Below are 23818 nucleotides of genomic sequence, written 5' to 3'. Positions count from 1 at the left end.
TAAGCCTTCTTAGTATCAAAGAAGACTGAGGAAGAGAAAGGGCATGAATGAGCCTGAAGGAAACTTTTGAAAATAAGGCATGGACAACATGAATCGGATGGATATAATCCTGTCCCAAGGATGACCATTAAGTTAGGGGAAAATATAGATTTTGAAAATTATCAGTTTTTTAAGTTAGCTTTTATAGATAGGTGAACTATTTCTGTATTATACATAAGAACAGCTCCTGCCTCCCTCAAAACACTATGGATGCTAGAAGGAGATATAAAATTTCAGCTTTTGTCTGACTCTTCCACTTCACTTTGGCTACGGAATCTACATTGCAAAGTAACATTTGCAGAGATTCCAGAAAAGAAGTTGCTTGGCTGACAGGCACAGAGTACGGCAATTTGAGGACATATTGCATTTATTTTTGTAAGTGACCCACCTAATCAATGTAGACAGTTCCCATATTCTGTGAAATATTGGCTAAATGTAGATTTCACTTTTTCAGACTTAAAGCAGTCTTTATTAAATAAGCCACAGAGGGAAGGAGCATTTGCTAAGGTGGTCCCAGGTAACAGATGCTATGGTCATAGTGCTATGCACCAAAATTTACCTGAGAACAATCATATACGCTGTTGTTGAGAAGAACAAAAATGAGGAGATGGTCATAACCAGTCTCTGCCTGGGCTCTCCCCTCCTTCCACTGACCATTACCCTGCACAAACCACCTCTTGCGGTGTTGTTATTTATACTGTATTGAGCATCAACACTTACCCAGGGCTTAAAGAATGTCAGCCATTTACTTTTCCATCTCTATTCATTTCCCTAGCTCTAGGGCCCATGTGTTTGCTCTGATAATGTAATAATGTATTAATGTCATTGATAATTTATAAAGGAGCAAAGAAACATAATAAAAATCAATTCTACAGAAAGCATCATGGTAACAGCAACACAGGCCAGGACTCTGCATCCTGCGTTCCTGCAGGAAAATGGCCTTGACATCTCAGAATCATAGCGAAAAACAGTTCATATAAAATCCTGAATTACGTTATGGAGTTAGGTTGCACCAACTCATATTAACAAAAGTGGTGACTAAGGGCACAGACTTTGATTTGGATAAATCTTGATTCTAATTCCACCCCCACCGAGTCCTAACTCTCTATATCTGGATTAGATTATTTGATTTCTTTGGCCCTGTTTCTATATCTGAGAAATGAGGATCATAATATGTATCCCACTGGTTGTTGAAAGGATTAAATGAAATAATACATTTCAAACTCTTAGCACATGGTGAATGTTTGAGAAACAGTAGTTTTATTATTCATTCAATTCCAAAGGCCTAAACTCCTTTCCACTTTTCTTTTTTGTTGGACTAGGAATCCTGGTGACAAAACTTCAGTGGAAGCTTATTGAAATTCCCCTTCTTACTTTTGCTACCTCAACAGGTGTTTTTTTCCCCCAGTTACTAAACAATAATAAAATTAATATTATTATTAAAAAACAATAATAACACAAACGGAAGTTACAAACAAAAAGTAAATACATTATTTAAAATTCATTTCTACTAGCTGTTTTCCTGAGACACGTTCTGTCCATTTTCAAATGAGCAAGGCATTTTGCAGGCTGCCACCAACCTGGAGGTACCTTTGTAGCCTGTGGGAATGAAGAAAATAACAGCAGATCGTTTAAAAGAAGTATATTATGAAATAATAATAATAAAATCCAGAGCCAGCATTTTTGTTTTCAATTCGTTAGTGTTGTCCTCATAATAAGTTAGGAGAGCGTTATAATTTTTTGACAAGCATTTCAGTACCCCATTAGGTTGCTGGGATTTTCTGGGAAAGGAGAATCTTTGCACAGCTGAGAGAGCCACAGAACGTCACTGCTCTCTCATGGTGGATGTGCGAACAAGAAAGCTTGTAGCCCTGATGGCTGCTGGCCTCGCCTATGACATAAGAGAAACTGATCAAGGATGAAGCCAACTCTTTGAAGAGCGAGCAGGCAGGGAGAAATGATGTTTCCTTAAGTACGAACCTCTGGTTTGACCGCATGTGAAACCCGCCGTACCTCTGGACGGCCATTCGTGTGATGTTGCCTTAGTTTTAAGGCAGTCTGAGTTGGATTTGATGTTATTGCAACCAAAACTATCCTGCTTGATTGTGCCAGTTATGCCCTGTGTTACCCCTTGAAACCTTTTTCTGCCCTGCTCTGTCTCTAGGGGTCTGATCACCAAAGATTGCATCACCAGGGCTCCACTGCCCTCTGGTTTCTGGTTGGGTTTAGCTAGCAGGAGACACCTGCTGAAGACCTGAAGGCAGGAAGAGACAGAGTTTGGGGTATTTTCTCCCATTTTCTGCCCCCATCCTTGATCAGGTGCTCGCAGAGGCTACTCCCTCCTGCCTGGGGAGCTCTCCCTTAGCGCTCTGCTGACTGCTCCGGTCCTGCTCACCCCTGGCCCTTCCAGGCACAGGAAGGGCAGCAGCGCCCCACCAGGGGCAGACTCAGGGACCCTCAACATGCCTTGTGGGTTCCCTTCAACCACCCCCCTTGCAGTCCCCTCGTCAAAATCTCTTTATTGAATCCTCTGAGAGGATTGGTGATTCCTGCTGGGCTCCTGAAATATTAATAACATTTAAAGAGCTTAGAACAGTGCTTGGCATATGGTAAATGCTCCATAAATGTAGTTATTGTTAAAACGTTGCTATTGCCATTTTCCTTCAATGTAAGATGACTGAGTTAAAATATCTCTTCTCTGTGCCCAAAAATAAGAAAGAAAAAATTATAAAATAACCCCCACAACCACACAGGATCAAAATGCCTATCTCTGGGGTAGCATGCAGAAGAAAGAGATGAGAAAATCTTTTATTTGGCTTCAGATTCTGTGAAAAACCATCAATTTATTTTTAGATGTTTTTGAACATAATCAAATTCCAATCGATGATTTATTAGGTACAAGTAAGCCCCATCTCACCAGTGAAATGTCACCTGGATAGTTTCTCATCTACCAAGGTTATCCCACTTACCATTAATTTAAGCAATATTAGTTTCTTGAACGTCTTGATTTATAGGAGTTATATCTTTACCCAGAGTTTCCATTTCTTCTTCCTTCTTTCTTCTTTTACGACATTTCTGACGCGGACTTAGAAAACAATCGGTTAGAAATTAGTATTGGCCTGTTAGTTCATGTGAACACAAAATTATTCATCAAGAAAGTCTATAATTTTATTTCCAGGCTGTTAAAAATGCATAGCTCCCTTTTTTTTTTTCTTAAATATTTTGTGTTCTCGTTTAACCCATCTCTTTCTCTAGGCTCAAATAATAGCTACAATAATCAACAGTGTCGGTAGAATTTAGTTGTCTAAATAGAAACACCTAATCATTGAAGGAACTTCGTTAGCACAAGAAAATGTTTCATTCAGGCCAAGTCATTTTACAAAAAGATGGATGAGTATTATCTAGTGTGTAAACAAAGCATAGCACACATTGGAAACAGGCATAAGAAAACTGAGAACATGATGGTAGCCACTAGATATATTAAGTAAGCTTCTAGATACATTAATTAAGAAATGTATTAGATATTCTGGATGACAGCCCAGTTTTCTTAAAGTGCAGTTCAAAGTTAATGTAAGAAAATGGGTCATTTTCCAGCTTCGTCCAGCTGATTCTCTGCCCCAGATCTGACATTATAAATATTCCTTCCTACCCAAAAGTGGGCAAAATAAAAAATATCTTTCAATGTTATTGCTAGAAGGAATCCTATAGATTATCTGATTTAATATTCTTGTTTCACAAACAATAAAATTAAAGTTTAAAGACGTTAAGAAACGTGTTCAAGTTTTCAAAGACACATAATGGCAGAGCTGGTACAAAAATTGAAGACTCCCTCTGTGCTAGTGTTTTTCTCCCTAACACCACACTGTTAAAACAAAGAATCAAGAGACACCTTCTTTTGGTGTGGACCCCAGGGCAGAAGTAGATGCAAAAGTTTAGGAAGCTGGGCAAGCTTTTCAAGACAAGAAAATAGCACTTTAATAAAATACACCTTTGGTAGTCCTGCTCTGACAAAAAAAAAAAAAAAAAAAAAATTGGTAGGTTTTCAAAAGAAACTAACTCAATTAGAACTGTGCCAAGACACTCTGCCTCAGAAAAAAAGCAAGGTGTTTCTTGACTTCCAAAATTGGGGTCTATAATGAAAAATAAAAGGCACGGAAAACAGTATAATCATGGTTTGCACATAAACTTTATTATTTTAGCGTGACCAAGCAAAAGAAAAAGGTTTTGTTTATTTCTATCCTTCAACATCATTTTGTTACAGTAAACCTTTAGAAAATAAAAGTCTTATTCAGCCTATTAACAAACTCAAAATAGAATTGCCTTCAGAACTAAATGATTGCCTTTTTATAACTAGATTTATACAAATTCTGTTTTAAATTATAATTGTGTTTAGTAGAATGATAAAATCATGTGTTACATGTTTTATTATAAATACTCCAATATCAATGATGGCAACCCCCAAAAAGTATTAATAGATTTATTTATTTTTTATTTTTAGTTTATTTTATTTTTGAGACAGAGTGTTACTCTGTTGCCTGGGCTAGAGTGCCGTGGCATCAGCCTAGCTCACAGCAACCTCAAACTCCTGGGCTGAAGCGATCCTCCTGCCTCAGCCTCCCGAGTAGCTGGGACTACAGGCATGTGCCACCATGCCCGGCTAATTTTTTCTATACATATTTTTAGTTGTCCATATAATTTCTTTCTATTTTTAGTAGAGACGTGGTCTCACTGTTGCTCAGGCCAGTCTCAAACTCCTGAGCTCAAACGATCCTCCTGCCTGGGCCTCCCAGGGTGCTAAGATTACAGGCGTGAGCCACCGCGCCCAGCCAATAGATTTATTTAAATCAAAGCAAAAGAGAAAGTTGAGATAGGAAGGCAAAAAGAAGAAAGGAAAGAAAATAATGAGCAAGAGACAATTTATTAGATTTATTTAAAATTAAGTTTAACAATACTTACTGGCAGCACACGCAGACACTGACAACCACGATGATAAAAATTACCATGACTACCATCAAACAAATCACCAAAGTCTGTCTTCTGTCTCCTCTTTGGTAAAACAAGTCAACTCTCTCACACCTTGCCCCAGTGTAGCCGTCATCACAACTATACAAATAAAACAAGAAGAGGGCAATGAAGTAAAAAAAAAAAAAAATGCAAGGCGTTTTAACAATCTCTATTTCCTTTTTGAAGAAATTAACATTGTTTTCATTACTTGAAATCAATATAGAACACAGTTTATTTTAAAAAAGGCTGAACACCTCTTTGTTCATGAGTAATTTTACTGTCTTTGCTTTGCTGAAAACCTGTCATCCCTTGAACATTATCAATATGTCTGATATAAATACACAAAAATGATGACAATCTGCTACAACTTGTTTTAAAATTTTGGACCCTGAGTTTAAAAGAGAGGGGATGCTAAAATTCCCTCCACAGGATTCCCAGTGCTTAAAGGCCTCCATGACAAGGAATTTAAAAGTCCCCAGGATTTCCCACGTCATGGTAGGATAATGCGAACAGTTTCAATGTGGGCAAGCGCTCTTATAAATTACATAAAAATTCCATTGTTTTATATGATCAAACATGGCAACGTATGTGAAAGTTCATAACCTAGTGTCCAACTCGTAAAAAGCTCCGTAAATGTTATTTCTACAGAATCTGTCTGTCTGTCTGTCTGTCTGTCTCTCAGTAAGTTCTACCCATCCGTTCTAGTTTTACTACTTGCAGAGGGGGTGCAATGGGGTGGGGCGTGGGGGGGTCACACATTAGGTAACACCCTGCTATTATTCTCCTCTATTCACCACCTACCTACCCAACCTCCCCCAAACACAATAGGTCTCTTCCCCTCCTGTTCCTTTCTGATGCCTAAAGCTGTCCCTCCACTCTCCTCTGAATGGCCTCCCCTTTCCCCATGGTCCTCTTCAAGTAGAAAGTAATAAGCTCTGTGGGTGAAGCTATCATCGTCCTCATTCTGTCAATTCTCTCTCAATACAGTCTTAGGATACGCCTCAGCTCCGCAGGTGGCCTATTATCTCTGAGGTTACTGTCGTTTGACCAAGCTGGGACTTGTCTGAGCCACACACCGTGAGCGAATGGCTCAGTGGTTTCTATAGGACTACCTACAGAATTCTCTGAATGGTGTCAGAAGTTTAAAAGGCACGTAAAAAGTTTGTCTGAGGATGTTTTAACCCAGATTACCTGTTTAACATTATTACCTTGGTATTAATAAATTTTTTTCTCTTTATTGTCCTCAGAAGGAGTCAAAACACAAAGAGATACTGGTCATATACATAATCGTTGAAATGTCAAAAAGATGAAATTCTGCTCCTTAAAAAGATATCTCTGTGACCCCACTTTTCTTTAAGAAAGGACTTACTGCCAGGCTGTTTTATAGTTTATGCCTGACAAGAGGCAAGGCAGTTAATTCCCACAAAGCCTGCATTTCTCAGATAAGGAGGTCCCCTAATGCCAATATTGGAGCTGACGCAAGGCTTCAAAAAACAACAAACAAAAAGCAAGTTAGGAACAACTATCCACCAAGGTGAGGCACAAGGCAAGCAACGTGGAAATGACTACGGTAAAAACCCCAGGACGAAAAGAGAATAGCTCCCACAAGAGAGCTAGTTTCTTCATTCCAAGGCCAAAATAACAGGAAGAGAGCTCAGAAATATCTTGAAATAGCAAAAATCTGTGGCACGTAGGACTGAAACTGGGGTGGGGAGAGGATCCCTTTTAATCGCATGTATGGGAGGGAGATTTTTTACAGAGTCTTTATAAGGTCGTAATTACATCTTACAAATGTGGTCTCTTCCAATTAGCTTAAATATGTCTCTAACAAATTTACTAAATATGGCATTTTTAAACAATAGCTTGACCTATAAAATGCATGGCAATTATATTCTGCTCTTTTAGAATGTTTTTCTAATTATAAGCTCTGGGTTCAGTAGCTTAACAATGCTTTAATTGAATTTCTCAGCAAGCAGTATTTCCTGCAAGTTGTAACCCAGCAAAGCCATGCTCGAAGGTCAAACCATAGCATAGCTGGTGATAGAGGCTCACGTGTTACCTAGCTCTTCAGCAAACCAATAACATAGCAGATGGTCATTTTCAGTGACTGTATCTCCCATATAGGAGAGGAAGAGGCAGAGGGAGCAAGATTCTAACAATTGTTTACTAAATGGTGAATAAATGGGTTTTATTTAATAAGTATCATATAAAATAAAATTTAAAAACAAAAATAATTTTTAAAGGTATTCATGACCCTTGAAGACACTCTAAAATCAGGCACTGGGATCACTTTTCTGAAATAATCACAGACACTGTTCCAGGAGATTTATAAGTATTAACTTGATCATTATAAGAACCTTTGAGGCAGGTGCTTTTTAATAGATGAAGAAACAAACTGAGATACAGAGAAGTTACTTGAATGGGGCTGGGATTCAAACACAGGCAGTCTGGCCCCCAAGTTCATGCTCTTCAGAACATATAAATAAATTGTGATGCATGTACAAACAAAAAATTATGTATCTGAAAACAAATTATCCCTAGTCCAAGAAAATACTGAGAAGACTAACAGGGGATTTGAATCATTTGAAACACACTGGTTTTTCACATAAAAACAGGAGTCCATGAACTCCTATGATCCCAAGCAAAAGGAGATAGTCCTGGTTCCTCAAGATGGCGTTGTCACCAATGGCAAAACAGTTTTGCCTGAGGCCGTACTACACTAAGCCACCTACAAGGTCAGTCCTAGTTTGAATATCTACCACTCATCTCAATAGTGCTATATGGCACGCTTACTCTGTGCTGGGTACCTAAGTGTTTTTGCATTTATTATTTTGCTTAATCTTTAATGCTTGAGAGGAAAGTATCATGACTCCCTTTTTTTAGATGTTAAAACTGAGGCTCAGGATAAGTAACTGACCCCTTATTAACACTGCTTATAATTGGTAAAAACAAAATTCTACCTTAGTTCTATCTGACTCCAAAATCTATGCCCTAACTCCCATGATCGCCTGCCTCCCATTTTTTCGGTATCATTCCACTACTAAGAAGCTGTCCCTTGTTCAGATTAAGGCCTTAGTTTTGAAATTTAATATAGCATTTAGATGGACTATAATAGGGGCGTTTATTCATTCATTCCTCAGTCATGTCTTGCACACCTAGTAAATTCTAGGTGCCCTGTTGGGCACTGGCACACAAACATAAATAAACTATCAGCCTTGACTTCTAGGAGCTCACAGTCACAGAAACACATTCATGAAACCAACATTTATGCTCCAGTGGATAAGAGCTTTCATAGATGTGTGACTAGATGGCAGGAGAAGGACATCTAACTCAGACCTGGGTGTGCCCCTCAGAAGGAAGAAGTCAATGAAGGAGCCCAGGAGGAGCTGATGTGTGCGGCGCATCTTAAACCATCAGCAGAAATAAGCTTCCAGTTATGAGAAGAGCTTCTATAATGAACCATGAAAAGGAACATGGGATTTTAGCGGGACATTTGGGACTACAGTGAGAGACATAGCTAGAAAGTTAAGCCAGGATCATAAATGCTATGGAGGCCAAGAAAATTAATTTTAAGCTCAAACTGAAGGGGATGAGCTGTGTGCTGATCTTAGGCAAATAGATTACACACTCTGGTTTTCATTTTAGAAGGCAGCAGTATTGAAGAACAATAGATCTTCAGATAGAGGGACGAGTGAAAAAAATGTACTACCAGGTTAAAAAACATTAATATTTTTAAAACTAAATATATGCTCCCAAGCCAGTGAGCAATTAAATGAACTAAAAAAAAAAAAAAAAACCCAGCTCTACCCTTCCCAACTCACACACATACACATTCCTTATTTTTTTACATTAGCAATTCTCGTCCCCCTAAGTATTATCCATGCATATTTCTTTTTTAAATTAAATTTAAGTATAATTAAATTTGGAAAAAGTTCATGACTTAAAGTTTCCACAAAATCAGAGTTTGGAATCACTGTTCTGACACACTTACTGATCAGAAGCACGCAAGCCTTCTGTGAACTTCAGGTCAAAATTGTGCTTCAAGAATCACCTTGCTCTTAGGCACGTAAGAGGTACATCTCTTTAGAGAAAATGAATATTAAAAAGGTGCAAACAGCCTTGCATGTGCCGGAGTAAAATTAAACTTGGACTCTTAACTACAGAGCGTTGGAAAGAGAACTTTTCTCCCAATTCCCCACTGTACCAAGCAGGCTTTGCTAATAATCTCTATTTATAAACAAGACCATTTGCTTGCACTTAACTGACACCTGCGAAAGGGACTCGCTCTTTGGCAGGAATTCCTTCATCTTTACATTCACTGCGAACCACCTAACCCTGGCCAGAAGAATTCCTTTCCGTGTGAACCACCCAGGAGGTTATTCGAGCTGCAAAGCATCCTCCATGCTGGACAAAATCAGTTTTGCTTGCTCAAGGAGGCCGAGGACACTGCCCAGCCTGGACGTGGATCTGGACTCTCACATGCTCGTATTTCAGGAGGAAAGTGTGCGTCACTTTCTCCGTGAGTGGCTGCCGAGCAGGGCCTCGAAGCAAGTGGCCGGGAGCAGGAGCTGTGTCTGCACAGATGGCACCGTTAGCTCAGACTTTCCAGTCCCGCCAAGCCCCAGGCGGGCACGACTCTGCACCCCTTTGCCGCCGGGCTCAGGGTGCTCCACTTACACGCAGGAGGGCGTCTGCTCCGCCACCACGAAACGGCATTTCCCTTTGATACAATAGTGCTTGTACTGCCTGGGGCACCGAGAAAAGTGGCCTTTCCGCTTTGGCTGTGTGGTGGCCGCTGGAAAATGAGAAGAAGTTGGATAAATCAATGCACTTTCAATACTCATTGGTAAACAGAATCATACGCCTATCTCGCTGCCAGGTTTTCTGGAGAATATACTCCGATCTCTCATTTTTCCTTTTCTCCACACTGGGGTAAAAAAAAAAAAATCAGACATTTGTGGCCCCCAAATAGCTCTAGAGATTGGGTGATGGGAATTGTGGTGGGACTGTTTCATACTTTAATTAGATTTGTAGCCGACATAAAAGTTTCAGCAACTTTTATGTCACTTAAAGAGTAAACCGCAGCTATGACAAGAGAGACGGCTTTCATTCCATGAAGGTTATCAGAGCCATGCTAGGGAAGGGAAGGGTTTTTTTATTTTTGATTTCCATTGTTGTTGTTGTTTAACTTAAACACTTACATAGCATTTACGGAGCGCTAGATGCTGGTCTGTTTGCTTTTCATATATTATCTCATTTAATGCTCATAACAGCCTTGTGAGGTAAGCACTATTCTAATCCCCAGTTTATGGATAAGCAAAGCACGACACACATGGAAGTTAAGTCACCTTTCAAGATCACACAGCTAGGAAGTGGCAGAACTGGGACTCAAACCCAGATGATCTGCCCCCAGTCCAAGCTCTTGAAGGCCATGCTCTGGTGTTCTGTCCAGCCAGCTGTTCACCAGGTGCCTGTCATCTACCCTTAGCCTGGTGCATCCGGAAGTCATGCCTGCCTAGTGGGAAATTGTGCCTTTCTTATGGCCCATGGATGCTTTCTCTTGCTTTATAGGAGGAAAATACTGGAAGCGTCCTGTCCTGGATTTCAATCCTGAACTCACTTTCTTGTCTTCTTACCTTTTCAGAGCCTTGATTGCCTAATTTTCAAATAAGGACAGTAATACATAATGGTTTCCCCATCACGCACATGTAAAAAGTTTTAATAAATAACGATTGTCAAAAGACAGTACACAAATACTAACTAGCTGTTTCATCTGTTGATTTACAACTGACATATGTCCACACCCAGAGAAAACAACTAACAAGCCAGCTCCAGCCCAGGGTCAAACTTTCCATGTTCATGGTATAACCAGCAGCTTGCGGGATTCCAACACCCGTGCAGTCAGGACGACCAGATGGTGTTTTCTGCAGAAGGGCGTTTCACACCAGGTTTGGGGTGGCACCTGGCATCCTAATCACATCAAATAGTCCTTTTATTAATAGTGATGACTACTAAGCTTCCTAATTAATATTATGAAATGCGTGCTTATAATTGCTCAGGGCCACCAGACAGAGGAATCCCACAGTATTTGGGATGATCTGTACACTGCAAATTCCTGTGATGCCAGGTCACCGTGCGGAGTTTCAGGGCACGGTAGAATGTTACTTAGGGACTGGCTGACCTGGGTTTTGGTTGGTGACATGGTTGCCACCCTTGCTGACTGCTTATATTACATGCCAGGTATTTGTTCCCATGCATGCCACTCAATGGGACTCTTGTCAGAAGGCTTGAAACTTTTCCCAGAAATAACTGCAAAGTGTGTCGAAGACAAAGATCTGTGTATTTTGACAAATAAATTAAGTCAACTCCCATTTGCTGAGTGTTTTCTATTCCCAGAGCCCTGTAGTAGACACTGGAAAATGTCAACGAAATAAAGAATACCCTATCTAACTATCTAAATTGGTGTAATAGAACAAATTTAAAACAATAATAAGCAAGCAGCCCGTAAAAACAACCATAGTAACCAGAGAACAGTTGTAGTACACTGGAAACAGTGGAAAGGACACTGGGTTAGGAGAAAGAAAATTTGTGTTTAATTTTCAGCTTTGCCTTTCAGTTTTCAGCTGCAGGAGTCTGGCAAGCTCATTAAGCTATCTGAACCTTAGTTTCCTGATCTGTAAACTGAAGATGATAACATCTACCTTGACGGGCCGTTAAGACGTGCAAATAAAATATATATGTGGAAGTTTTTAGCAGAGTTCCTGGGATAGTCAAGTTCCCAGTAAATGGGTTGATTCTAGAACCTTCAAAATCTTGGCAATCCTAAAACAATCTTGTTTAAGCATGAAGAATGCTTACCTAATCAAAGAAAAATTTCTGGAAAATGCAGATTTGAGGAGGAGGTGAGAAAGCCATTAAGTTATGGAGAATGTCGAGAACAAGGGCACCAAGTCAGGAATATGCAGGTCTAGTGCATGGGGTGGGAGGAGGATTTAACTGAAATGGAAGGGTCATGGAGGAGGTAGTCGAGGATGGCTGTGAATGGAAGTTAGAAACCTCCAAGGTCAGTAGGCTGAAGTGTTTACACCTGAAATACAAGGCAAGAGAGAACTGAAGATGGTTCTTACACATGACATTAAATGGTACGTATGAAAATACTTTATAAAGCATTCTATCAACGTATCAGATAGGAGAGTACAGACTGGATTAGAACAGGAAGATGCTGCGAGAATGAGAAAACCAGGGCATGCCTGAGCCATGCAGACACGTGTGACGTGGGCCTGGGCCAGGGAATGGAGGGCAAGGATATGAATTCAAGAGGCAGCAAGACTTAATGACAGATCTGGCATGAGCCAGAAAGGCCTTTCCTGCTTTGCAAAGCATAACTGCCTTTAAATGTAAGTCATTTGGCTGTGTATCCTAAACTTTACCAATTCCTCTAGCTGCTGTGCCCCTTTAAATGCACCCAGATTTTTAATAAACACCGTACAGAGTATGATACCAAAAAGCAATTAACCAGCAGCTGCTGGAAGCAGCGATTTGATCAGCCTCAGTTCATCCGAGCAGCACAAATCCATGCCAGGGAAACAGTTGCCAGGTCCCGTTTTGATGGCTTGCAGGGCTTCCTCCTTTGCCAAATAGGCATGCTCTTAAGTATTCCCAGCATTATTTAGGTTTAGGTTTATTTAGGTTTATTTATTTTTTAGGTTTATTTAGGTTTCTGCCACCAGGCAGAAAATGTCCAGTGATTTCTCTATGGAACTTTAAAATCTGAATGAAAAATAAATCACACATACTACCACCAAAAAGAAAAAACAGATGGCATTGTTTCTTCCTCTCTCGTGGAAATGAGAAAGCTTATCAGCATTCTCTCTGTAGAACTGCACCGATTCCTTTTCATCCAGTATTCATCAAGGTCACGTCATCTGAAAACTGAACAACTGTGAAACCTAACATTTTCTGCCTGTCAGGAGACCGGATGATATAGAGCAAGGGACGGCAAAATTCACCCTTCCATTCCGGAAATGTTTCTCGAGAAGAAGGAAAAGTTAACTGTGTGACAAAGAATGATCAGGTTCCAAGGGTTGTGTTTCTCTGCTGAGCAGTGAATGACATAGTCCTGAAAATGTAGCAACCAGGAAGATTTCCCTGATCCTGGGAGTGGTGGAACTTAATTGATCTTTTTCTTCCACCTTACCCTTTTCCAACCCACATTCCCAAAACCAAAGCAATTTCCTGGGAATGAGCCTGTCCCCCACATTATGTCACTGGGGAACTACAGCCACTTGGGGGCCAGGCCACAACACAATCTCACAAGTGGGTGGGCACCGCAGGTAACAGATCTCAATCTCTTCACAGGACACTATATTCCAAAAACTCTAAAAGCCCATTAAATGAGAAACCATTAGAGTTACTGCAGGTCAGTGTATGTAAAAAGCCAATTCTAAGAGTTTGCAAAAGGAATCGAAAGCAAGGACATTTTTCTTAGATCATATGGGCAATTAGATGAGAAGTGGGCATCCAACTTGGGTCAGGAGGATGGTTGGATGAGACGTAATAGATTCCCTCGGGCTAAGCCAAAGTGCAGGAAAACAGACACCTAAAGGATTTAGTTTCAATATGGGCTTTTCCTCAATTTGATGAATGCTTTGATTAAACATAGCATGGTTGCTTAGTCTTTATCTATTAATATATGATTCCAGTTCTCAAAACAAAAGAGGCTTTGTGATGCCTTTGTGAGTAAAACGCCTCAGAATGGATATATTAGGCTTATTTTTCACTTATTAACTTGCACTTATTAACGTAATAACTTTCACTTATTTAACAGTGCCCGTTACAAATCTATTTAAGGATTTTGTAAATGACATTAATATCAGCAACTCTATTCCAAAGTCAGCTTTAAGGGCCATCAATACTACAATTATTATTACAGTGTCTTTTTATAATACTTATTACAAGGGTTATAACCTCATAGCCCCTTAGTTAGACATAGTTAAATCTCTATGTAACAGATTTAAAGGAGAATGCTAAATAGTGAAATAGATGTCCCACAAATGTTACCAAGGAGAGAGAGGGAGGAAAAGAAATAAACATAAACTCATCCTCCCACACAGATAACTGACCTAAAAAAGGAATAACTAGTGCACACAAGAGAGTGTCGGTGGTCACAGTAGAGTTTGGAGAAAAATTTCTTCCTCGTCTATAAAGTGGAGCCTCAGGCTTTGTGATTCTATTCCTTGGATTCCAGGCCCCTTCCCAATACAGGTTTCCTCATTTTACAACTTTCTTAAGCCAAAATGTAAGGAAGAAAGTTTTATATTTTTAAAGTTAATTTTTCTTCTTATCTTACCAGCTGCCTCGCTGACTCAGGGAAATGTAAATTCACAGTGCCCTTGAAATAAAAATTTGGAAATGTATTATAATTGAGGATTCCCATTTGTCTTACATCCAGTGACATTTGCTCTAGAAAAGTGAAAGGGGAAGTTGCATCTCACAGATGTACTTGTTGAAACTTTCTGAGCTACTAGGATTTACTTATATCTGCGTGGGGGAGGATGCCTTTTAACTAGGAGGGCCCTGCCAACCATTTCTGAGCTTACAGGAGTGGGCCTTCACTCAGAGCTGCATTTTTTAATTCTATCCTTTTAAAGGAAGACAAAGAATCAATGTTACACTGTAAGCATATTTGAATGTGTTTAAAATTTTTCATGGCTGGCTGGGGGCAAACAAAGATGAATGGATAGGAAGAAAACTTTTATTTCCTTTTGATTTTCAAGAATGCATGCTGTGGAATTCTTATGTGAATGATGCCTGCTTTGCTAATGCTCCTTGGCTGGTTCTTCCTCATCTTCCTCAACCTCTAAAATTCTGCAATGCATCAGGGCTCGATGCTTTCTCATCTCTTCTCCTCTCTACGCTTTCTCCCCAGGTGATCTCCTCAAGTCTCCTATCTCTAAACACATCTTTGGATAACAATTTCTAAATTTCGTTCCCATTCCAGATATCTTCTCTCAGTGTCAAATGTCCAACTAACGTCTCCCCTTGAATAGTCTCTATCTGGCATTTTGACATAACCCTTCCAAAATAGAATATTTAATTTTTCCCCTTCAAACCTGGTCTTTCCTTATTTCAGAAAATACTATAATATCCATTCTTTCTGTTATTTAGGCCAAAAGTCTTGGGAGTCATCTTGATTTCTTGATTTCTTTCTCTCTTACTATACATTCAACTTATTAGCAAATCCCATTGGCTGTATTCAAAATATATGCAGAATCATTCCAACACCTCCAGTACCCTGGTCTGAGCCCAACAGCATCTCCAGGCTGGAAGCAGTCTCCATAACGACACCTCTAACTAGTCTCCTTGCTCCTTGCCTGTGCCTTCTTAACTACCAAGGCTGCACGCAGAAACCAGAGTAATGCCATTGAAACTCTCAGAGCAAAAGCTGAAGACTCATCTTTGGCAAGGTTCTACACAACGTTCCCCATTATCTCTCTTTCTCCATTACCTTTTTGATCTGCTGCTATGCCCTAGGTGCATAAAAATGCAATAAAATAAAGCATCAAAGAAAGGAAGGAAAGCATGCACAAAGGAAGGAAGGAAAAACACAGCAAAATAAAAGGATCATACACCATGACCAAGTGAGATTTATCCCTGGAATGTAAGATGATTCAACATACAAAAATCAGTCAATGTGGTACACCACATTAACACATAAAGGATAACAATCACATGATCATTTCAATAGATGCAAAAAAAGGCATTTGACAAAATTCAACACCTTTTCATTATAAAAACTCTCAACAAATTAGAAATAGAAGAAAATTATTCTAACGTAATAAAGGCCATATATGAAAAGTGCACAGCTTACACCATACTTAATGGTGAAAAACTGAAAGCTTTTCTCCTAAGATCAAGAACAAGGCAAGGATGCATACTCTCACCTCTTCTATTCAACACAGTACTGAATGTACTAGCCAAAGCAATTGGGAAAGAAAAAAAATAAAAGGAATCCAAAACATAAAAGGTAAAATTATCTCTGTTTGAAGATGACATAATCTTATACATAGAAAATCCCAAAGACACATATGCACACAGACACGCACACACACAAACTATTAATAGAATTTATGAATTCAGCAAAGTTGCCAAATACAAAATCAACATGCAAAAATCAGTTGTATTTCTATACTTTAACTGCAAACCACACAAAAAGGAAAACAAGCCCATTTATAATAGCATCAAAGAGAATAAAATACTAAGGAATAAACTTAACTCAAGAAGTGAAAGATTTGCACACTGAAAACTTTAAAACATTGATGAAGGAAATTAAGGAAGACACAAATAAATGGAAAAACATCCCATGTTAATAGATTGAAAGGTTTAATATCATTAAAATGTCCATACTACCAAAAGTTATCTATAGATTCAATGCAATCCTTATTAAAATTCCAACGACTTTTTCTTTTACAAAAATGGGAAAACAACTCTAAAATTCATAGGCAACAACAAAAAATCCCAAATAGCTAAAACAATCTTGAACAAGGGCAAAGCTGGAGGTATTACATTTCCTGATTTCAAAATACACCCCAAAGCTACAGTAATTAAAACAGTATGGTGCTGGTATAAAGACAAGCATATAGATCAATGGAACACAATAAATAGCCCAGAAAGAAACCCATGCACATATAGTGAATTGATATTCAGCAAGGGTGCTAAGAATACACAATGAGGAAAAAATTTTCAATATTTGGAAACTGGATATCCACATGCAAAAGAATGCTATCAGACACTTACACTATAATGGTAAATTAACAAAAGTCAATTTAAAATTATTAGAGACTTAAATGTAAGATCTGAAACTGTAAAATTCCTACAAGAAAACCTAAGAGAAAACTTCTTGACATTGGTCTTGGCAATGATTTCTTAGATGTGATGCCAAAATCACAGACAACAAAAGCAGAACAGAAGTGGCATTGTATCAAATGAATATTCCTTCTGCACTGCCAAGGAAACAGCTAACAGAGTAAAGGCGACCTATGGAATGGGAGAAAATGTTTTCATACTATACATCTGATAAGAGATTAAAATCCAAAATACATAAGGAAATCTTACAACTCAATAACCCACTCAAAAAATTGGCTAAGGACTTAAATAGACATTTTTCAAAGAAAACTTACAAATGGCCAACAGGCATATGAAAAGATGTTCAACACCATAAATAATCAGGGAAATGCAAATCAAAACCACAATAAGACATCACCTCATACCTGTTAGGATTGCAATTACCAAAAAGGCAAAAGATAACAAGTGCCAGTGAGGATGTGGAGAAATTGGAACACTTGCACACTGTTGGTGGAAATGTAAAATGATGCCACTGTTATGGAAACCAGTGTAGATGTCCCTCAACAAATTAAACATAGAACTACCATCTGATCCAGCAATCCCGCTTCTGGGTATTTATCCAAAAGAATTAAAATCAGGATCTCAAAGAGGCATTTGCACTCCCATGTTCATTGCACCATCATTCCACAAGAGCCAAAAGATGGAAGCAACCCAAGTGTCTACTGACAGATGAATGGATAAAGAAAATGTGGTGCATGTAGATATATATATATATATATGTGTGTGTATAAATAAAATATTATTCAGCCTTAAAAATGAAGGAAATCCTGCCATTTGTGACAACATGGATGAACTTGGAAGACATTATACTAAGTGAAATAAGACTGTCACAAAAAGACAAATACATGACTCCAGTTATATGAGGTATCTAATGTAGCCAAATTCACAGAAGCAGACAGTAGAATGGTAGTGGCCAAGGGCTTGGGGAAGGAGGGTTGGGGAATTGCTCTTCAACAGGTACCAAGTTTCAATTATACAAAATGAATAAATTGGCGAGATCTGCTGTACAACCTCATGCCTATACTTAACAATACTGTACTGTCCACTGTAAAATTTGTTAAAAGGGTAGATCTGGTGTTAAATGTTCTTACTACAATAACAATAAAATTAGAAAACACATTTAGGATGATGAGGAGGAAGATTTTTGAACATTTGCCAGTCATCAGATTATGGAATAATTTCCCAAGGGAAATGTGAAAAATGTCATCATTTAAGGCATTGGAAACTGGCCTGAAGAAAAACACATGAACACATAAAGTTGGCTTTGTCCTTCTCCCTTCATGGTGACAAGACCCACACAAGCATGACCTAAGACACCATCAGATTCCACAGCCTGTGAGCACCTTCCCGACCACCCACTGCTGTGAGGGGTGGAAGAGGAAGACTGGGCTGGAACTGATGACTCACATCAGGAAGACTTGCTCAGCATGCTCCTGGCTCAGTTACAACGTCCCCAGGGTGCTAGGAAAGGAACACTTCACACCAAGTCACCACACTCCCAGCTGGGAGAAGTTTCCAGGGAAAACAGGAGGCTCTTCTCCATTCCACGCTTCTTTTGGGTTTGGCTTGTGTTTTGTTTTTGTTTTTTAAATCAGAAACAACCCCTGTAGAAGACCAGACCATATAATCTATACAGAACAAAGAGAACTTTAGACCAGGGGTCAACACACTGTGGACCAAGGGCCAAATCTGGTCCACAGCCTGTTTCTCTAAGTAAAGTTTTGTTGGAACACAGCCAAGCTTATTCATTTACACAGCATCTATAACTGCGTTCACAGTACAATGGCAGAGTTGAGTACTTGTAACAAAGACTTCACAGCCCACGAAGCCACTTATTATCCGATCTTTTACTAAGGCAAATCTCTGTCCTAAACTAATAACTTAGAGAACACGAACTCAAGCTTCTCCCAGGCAAAATATATGAAATCCCTGCCTTCTTCCCTTCTTTTAAGTACGGAATAAAAAAATAATTAAAATTTGAATAGAATATGCCAACTCTCCATGAATCCAGTCCAAGATATCACCTGCTAGAATCCAGAGCACACATGTGTGATGCTGAAGTGGTACAGTAGTTAAGAGTGGAGGCACTAGCATCAGAAAGACCAGAGCTTAAACCCAGATTTGCTACCACCAGCTGTGTGACCTTTGGCAACTTACTTAATCTTTGTAGGTCTCACCTTGAAACCTAGCTCAGAGGGCTCTTGTGAAGAGTGAATGAATTACTGTGTGTAAAGCACTTAGCACAGTGCCTGGTACATTAGCATGAGCTCAAATAACGACCTAGTATTATGATTACTATGATTATCAAAAGGTATTTAATATCAAGGGAGATCAACTTTCCAGGATTGACTATGGAATTTGTTAAACATACCTGTACAGTTTTCTTCAGGATCTCTGCAGAGGAGGCCATTAATTTCAGGACTTCTTGTTGAATTCCCATCTGCCACAACACAGTGGAGGACCACTAGACCTTCGAGTTCAAAACAGAGCCAAAAACAAACATGAAAACTTGAACCATTGCTTAGTGTGAAATATTCTATCAAAGTCATGACCCATTTACGAAAATAACAAGCCTGTGGCTTCCAATTCCAAGTCATTCTCTCCCAGCCAGGAAGGGGTACAGAGGCCAGCGTGTCTCATTTTTTTTCAGCTCAATGCTAAAGACAGAACTGTCAAGCCACTATCGCTTATATCTAACTATGCATCTTAGGGGAAGAGACTTGGCCAGAGATTGTGAAGGAATCTTATCGCAAAAGCAGGAAAGTGGAGCGATTGAGTTGCCGGGCACTGGATGAACACACTGATGGATTTCCAGGGAGAAAGAAGGATGAACCCTCACAGCAAAGTACATTTTCCATTCCACACAGACCCAGTGTTTCCCAGGTATTAACTATTGAGTGGGCTTCTTTCTAGGAAGATGTGAATTATTGACCATATTTGATCCATGGGAATTCTTTAAAAAATTTATGTTCCTCCTGCTATCTGCCCCAGAGAAGGGCAGTCCTCATGTTTTACAGGAGACAGATGAATATTGTGCTGTGATTAGAATGGTTCAGATTACAATGTGTGGTCCTTGCGTGGATCCTGATTCAAACAAACCAACTGCAATAAGTCAATTCTGAGATAATTAGGAAAATTTGACACTGGACATGAGATGACATTAAGGAATGGTTATAAATATTTTAAAGAATGATAATGATATTGTGATTTAGGTTCAAAAACAAGTCCATATCTCTTAGAGATATAGAAAAGAATTTTAGAGATATAGTAAATAATTATTAATAAAACTGATGTATCTGAGAGTTGATTTAAAATAATGCAACATGGCAAGGAGAATACAAGGTAGTGAAGGAAAGGCATAGATGAAACACAGCTGGATACATGCTGATAATTGCTGAAGTTGGGTGGTGAGTGTATCAAGGTTCATTATACTGTTCTCTCTAGTTTGTATATATTTAAAATGTCTATAATAAAAAGAAGATATGATAGAGAAAATAGGCAAGGTGAGGAGAAAGGAGAAAAAGAAAGATGCCTTGGGAATTAGCTGGTCTTGAGTTCAGACCTGTTTTTGCCAGCAGTATGCAAAGCACCTAACACAGCACTGGCATGTAATCCATGCTTAATAAAAATTACTCATTATTATGCAACTGACAGGAATAAAATAACCTGCCGACTGGTTGTATTGAAATGGACACAGCTGGCCAATTGTTTCTAAACTAGGCACGTTCTCCAATTCAATTTAGTTCAATAAACATTCACAAGCATCTAGAAACACACAGGTGAATAGGACATGCTGGAACCTCCAGGTGCTCCCAAGCTACTGACGCAGATAATCAGCCAACTAATTAACCATCACACACAGTGACAGCATTATACCAAAAAACAATAGTAGCTAGCAAGTTCAAAAGTCAAGAGTTTTCATAAGGGTCTTTCAAAAGGGAGACTCTTTTCCACCTATTGGATTGCAGAAGATTTTTCTTAAAGGAGGAGATGGTACCTAGTATTGGAAACAGGAAAGAGAAATGGAAACTCAAATCCACTGATTATGGGTAAATTAGTACTGCTCTTTTGGAGGATAATTTAGCACCACACAGAACATAAAAGCAAAAAAAAAAAAAAAAAAAAACCTAAAAAAAAATAGTGCAAATCCTTAAATTTAGTAATTACATTGCTAGCAATTTCAGAATAACTAAGAATGCTACAAGTATTAAAATCTTCCACCAAGCAACTCCCAACTCTCTGGAGACCATTTCCTGGTAGAGTTCATCAAGCCTGCATTTAAAATTTTAGTGCAAAAACTTCAGTCTCTTTCAAGGCATGCCATTTCAAGGAAACCATTCACCCATTCTTTCAAAAATGGTCATTCATTTATTCAAAAAAATAATTAAGCACCTATTTCTAAAGCTCTATAAAATGCTTCTTTATGTTGAGCTGATTTTTGCCTTCTTGCTATTTAATTCTGCTCCTTGGAATCACCTAAAATAAGTCTAATCTCTCTTTTCCATGACAGATTTTCATAATTGGAAGCCAGCTATCAAGTCTCCCTGAAAGGACTTCTCTTCTTCAGGCTAAATATTCGGGTTCCTTCAACCATATTTTACTGGACATCATCAAGACCTCTCACAAGCCTTGTCATCCTCCCTAAATGCAAGGTTGAAATAAAGTGCATTCCCACGTGGTCTGGCAAAGACAAAATAGAGTGGGCCTCCCAGCCCCCACACTGTGGGCACCATATTTTCAGTACTGGAGCCCTATAGCATATCAGCCCGTCTTGGACGTCACATTAAATAGTGAGGTTTTATTCTGTTTACCATAAAATGAAGCTCCTAAATTTCTTGTACTACTGGAAGGCAATATATTGATAGGTTTTGTTTCTTTGTTTTTGTTTCATTTTTGTCTTCCACCTAATCAAATGATTTCTGCCCTTGTTTCTTTTATTTTTTAGTAGAGATGGGGTCTCGCTCTCGCTCAGGTTGGTCTCGAACTCCTGAGCTCCAACGATCCACCCACCTCGGCCTCCCAGAGTGGTAGAATTACAGGCATGAGCCACCAAGCCCGTCTGACACTTGTTCCTTTTAAATGCTATTATGTTAGATTTCATGTCATTCAACTATTTCACAATCTTTTTGATTTTTGATTCTTCCATTCAATTATGACCCATACCTCTCTGCTTCGCATGACCAGAAAAATCTTTCAGAGGCATAAAAGCAAAATAAAAAAAGTTTGTTAGCTGCATTTACTAAGTCATTAGAAATTGAGTCCCTATTTTCCGGCGATAGTTTATAAATATCAACTCCACTCACAAAATGCAAGAAAAATGGAAAAGAAATCCAATACTACTTCAGTGAGTCAAAGCCCCACTTACTTTCATACACTTTCAGATTCTCAAGTTAAAAATTACAGAATGTATTAGGGTACTATCCCCATCAGTCAGCCTGGGGAATGAAGTCATTGGGAACAATACAAGCATTCAAAAAGAGGCAGCCTGACAAGGACATGACACGCTGTCTCAAAGTCACTGCTGACGCTGAGGTAAGTCGTACCCCAGCTGGGTCAACTATTTAACAAGATCATATGTGACCAACTTAAACAGTCATGTACGTTGTATTTGCCTCATCTCTGAGCTGAATTTTCCATTTTTAGAGCCAAATGCATTTTGTATTGTAAAAACAAATATAACATTATCACAAAATGCCCATTCATCTCTATTCTGATGATTTAGGACGCCTTCTTAGATACATTGTAAACTTCTACTAAATCCAATGATTTCCTGCCATATCATATCAACTTGATTTTATAATTTGATCCACACCCCACGTCCCGTTAGAGAATCCAGCTTTAAACCAAAGGAGAATTTATCAACCTATGAATATAAGCAGAAATTGGAAAAATATTTCATAGTCAAATCCCTAGAATTTCATTTATACTAAAGGAAAGTTCAGATTAATGGCAAAAGGACAGTCTTTGGAGTCAAGCTGGATTTGAATCCTGGATCTACTTTTTTAATCACTACATTTGTGATTATGATTAAGTTACTCAACCACTGAGCTTTGGGGTCCTTTCTGTAAACTGAGGCCATAATATTTAACTTGCATGGTTGTGGTGAAGATTTAGCTACATTCATAAAGAAAGAGGAAAAACTATGAATTTTTAACCTAGGTAATGCCTACACAGAGTAGGCTCTCAAAAAATAGTAGCTATAAGAGACCAGGAATAAAAGAAGAATTCCTATTACTCTGGTAAAAAACTAGATTCTCATTCTCATAAGTGTATATTGAAAAATTTCTACATTTGTGGCATGATTTGACTATATATAAAATGTGATACAAATTACAAAAGATAAATATTCATACATATTATACTTCTGTTTTTATCTATGTAGTTAATGATAACAAAACTCTGTCTTGGTATCTCCATATTCTGTTTCTTTCTATTGTTTTTTAAAAAGATTTGAAGTTAATGTGCCTCAGCTGATTAATAGACATATGACATCTTCTACATGTGTGGTTCTTTGTATTCTCAGCATAGCCCTGCCAGTGACTCAGCTTACCATGATGTCAGTCACGATTACGGAAGCAGTGGGTTGCTTGATTCAATGATACAAATATAGCTGATAAAGTCAGATCTTAGTAATATCTAACAACCAAGTGAATTGTAAATCACATTTCTAATTCCTGAAAAATACAGTTAATAAAGTTTTAATCAACACTAGGAATAAAAACTGTAAGCATTTGGAGAATTCTCTCATTGCATCTTCATTGTCAAGAAGAAAAACAGAATCTTGAATACACATGCTATTGCAAAGAGCATTTTCCAAGTCCGAAAAGAGGTCACATCTAACTTGGAGCTGGAAAAAAATTAGGGAGTAGAA

The 23818-nt window shown here is 38.6% G+C and overlaps 1 protein-coding gene across 1 annotated transcript in view; it reads right to left on the bottom strand.

Annotated features, from left to right (window-relative positions):
• Positions 1-1487: 1487 nt before the first annotated feature.
• BTC (betacellulin) overlaps positions 1488-23818 on the bottom strand; it is a 102378-nt gene continuing 80047 nt past the window's right edge. The window contains exons 5-9 of the mRNA XM_069456976.1: positions 19319-19417; positions 9721-9838; positions 4996-5142; positions 3009-3124; positions 1488-1638 (exon numbers count right to left, since the gene is read on the bottom strand). Of these exons, the coding sequence (XP_069313077.1) occupies positions 3016-3124; positions 4996-5142; positions 9721-9838; positions 19319-19417 (473 nt within the window). The 3' untranslated portion in view covers positions 1488-1638; positions 3009-3015. The remainder of the gene's footprint in view (positions 1639-3008; positions 3125-4995; positions 5143-9720; positions 9839-19318; positions 19418-23818) is intronic.

Source organism: Eulemur rufifrons, chromosome 24, assembly GCF_041146395.1.
Source record: "Eulemur rufifrons isolate Redbay chromosome 24, OSU_ERuf_1, whole genome shotgun sequence".
In the NCBI taxonomy this organism is placed as follows: Eukaryota; Metazoa; Chordata; class Mammalia; order Primates; family Lemuridae; genus Eulemur; species Eulemur rufifrons.
This window is presented reverse-complemented; position numbering and strand designations above follow the sequence as displayed.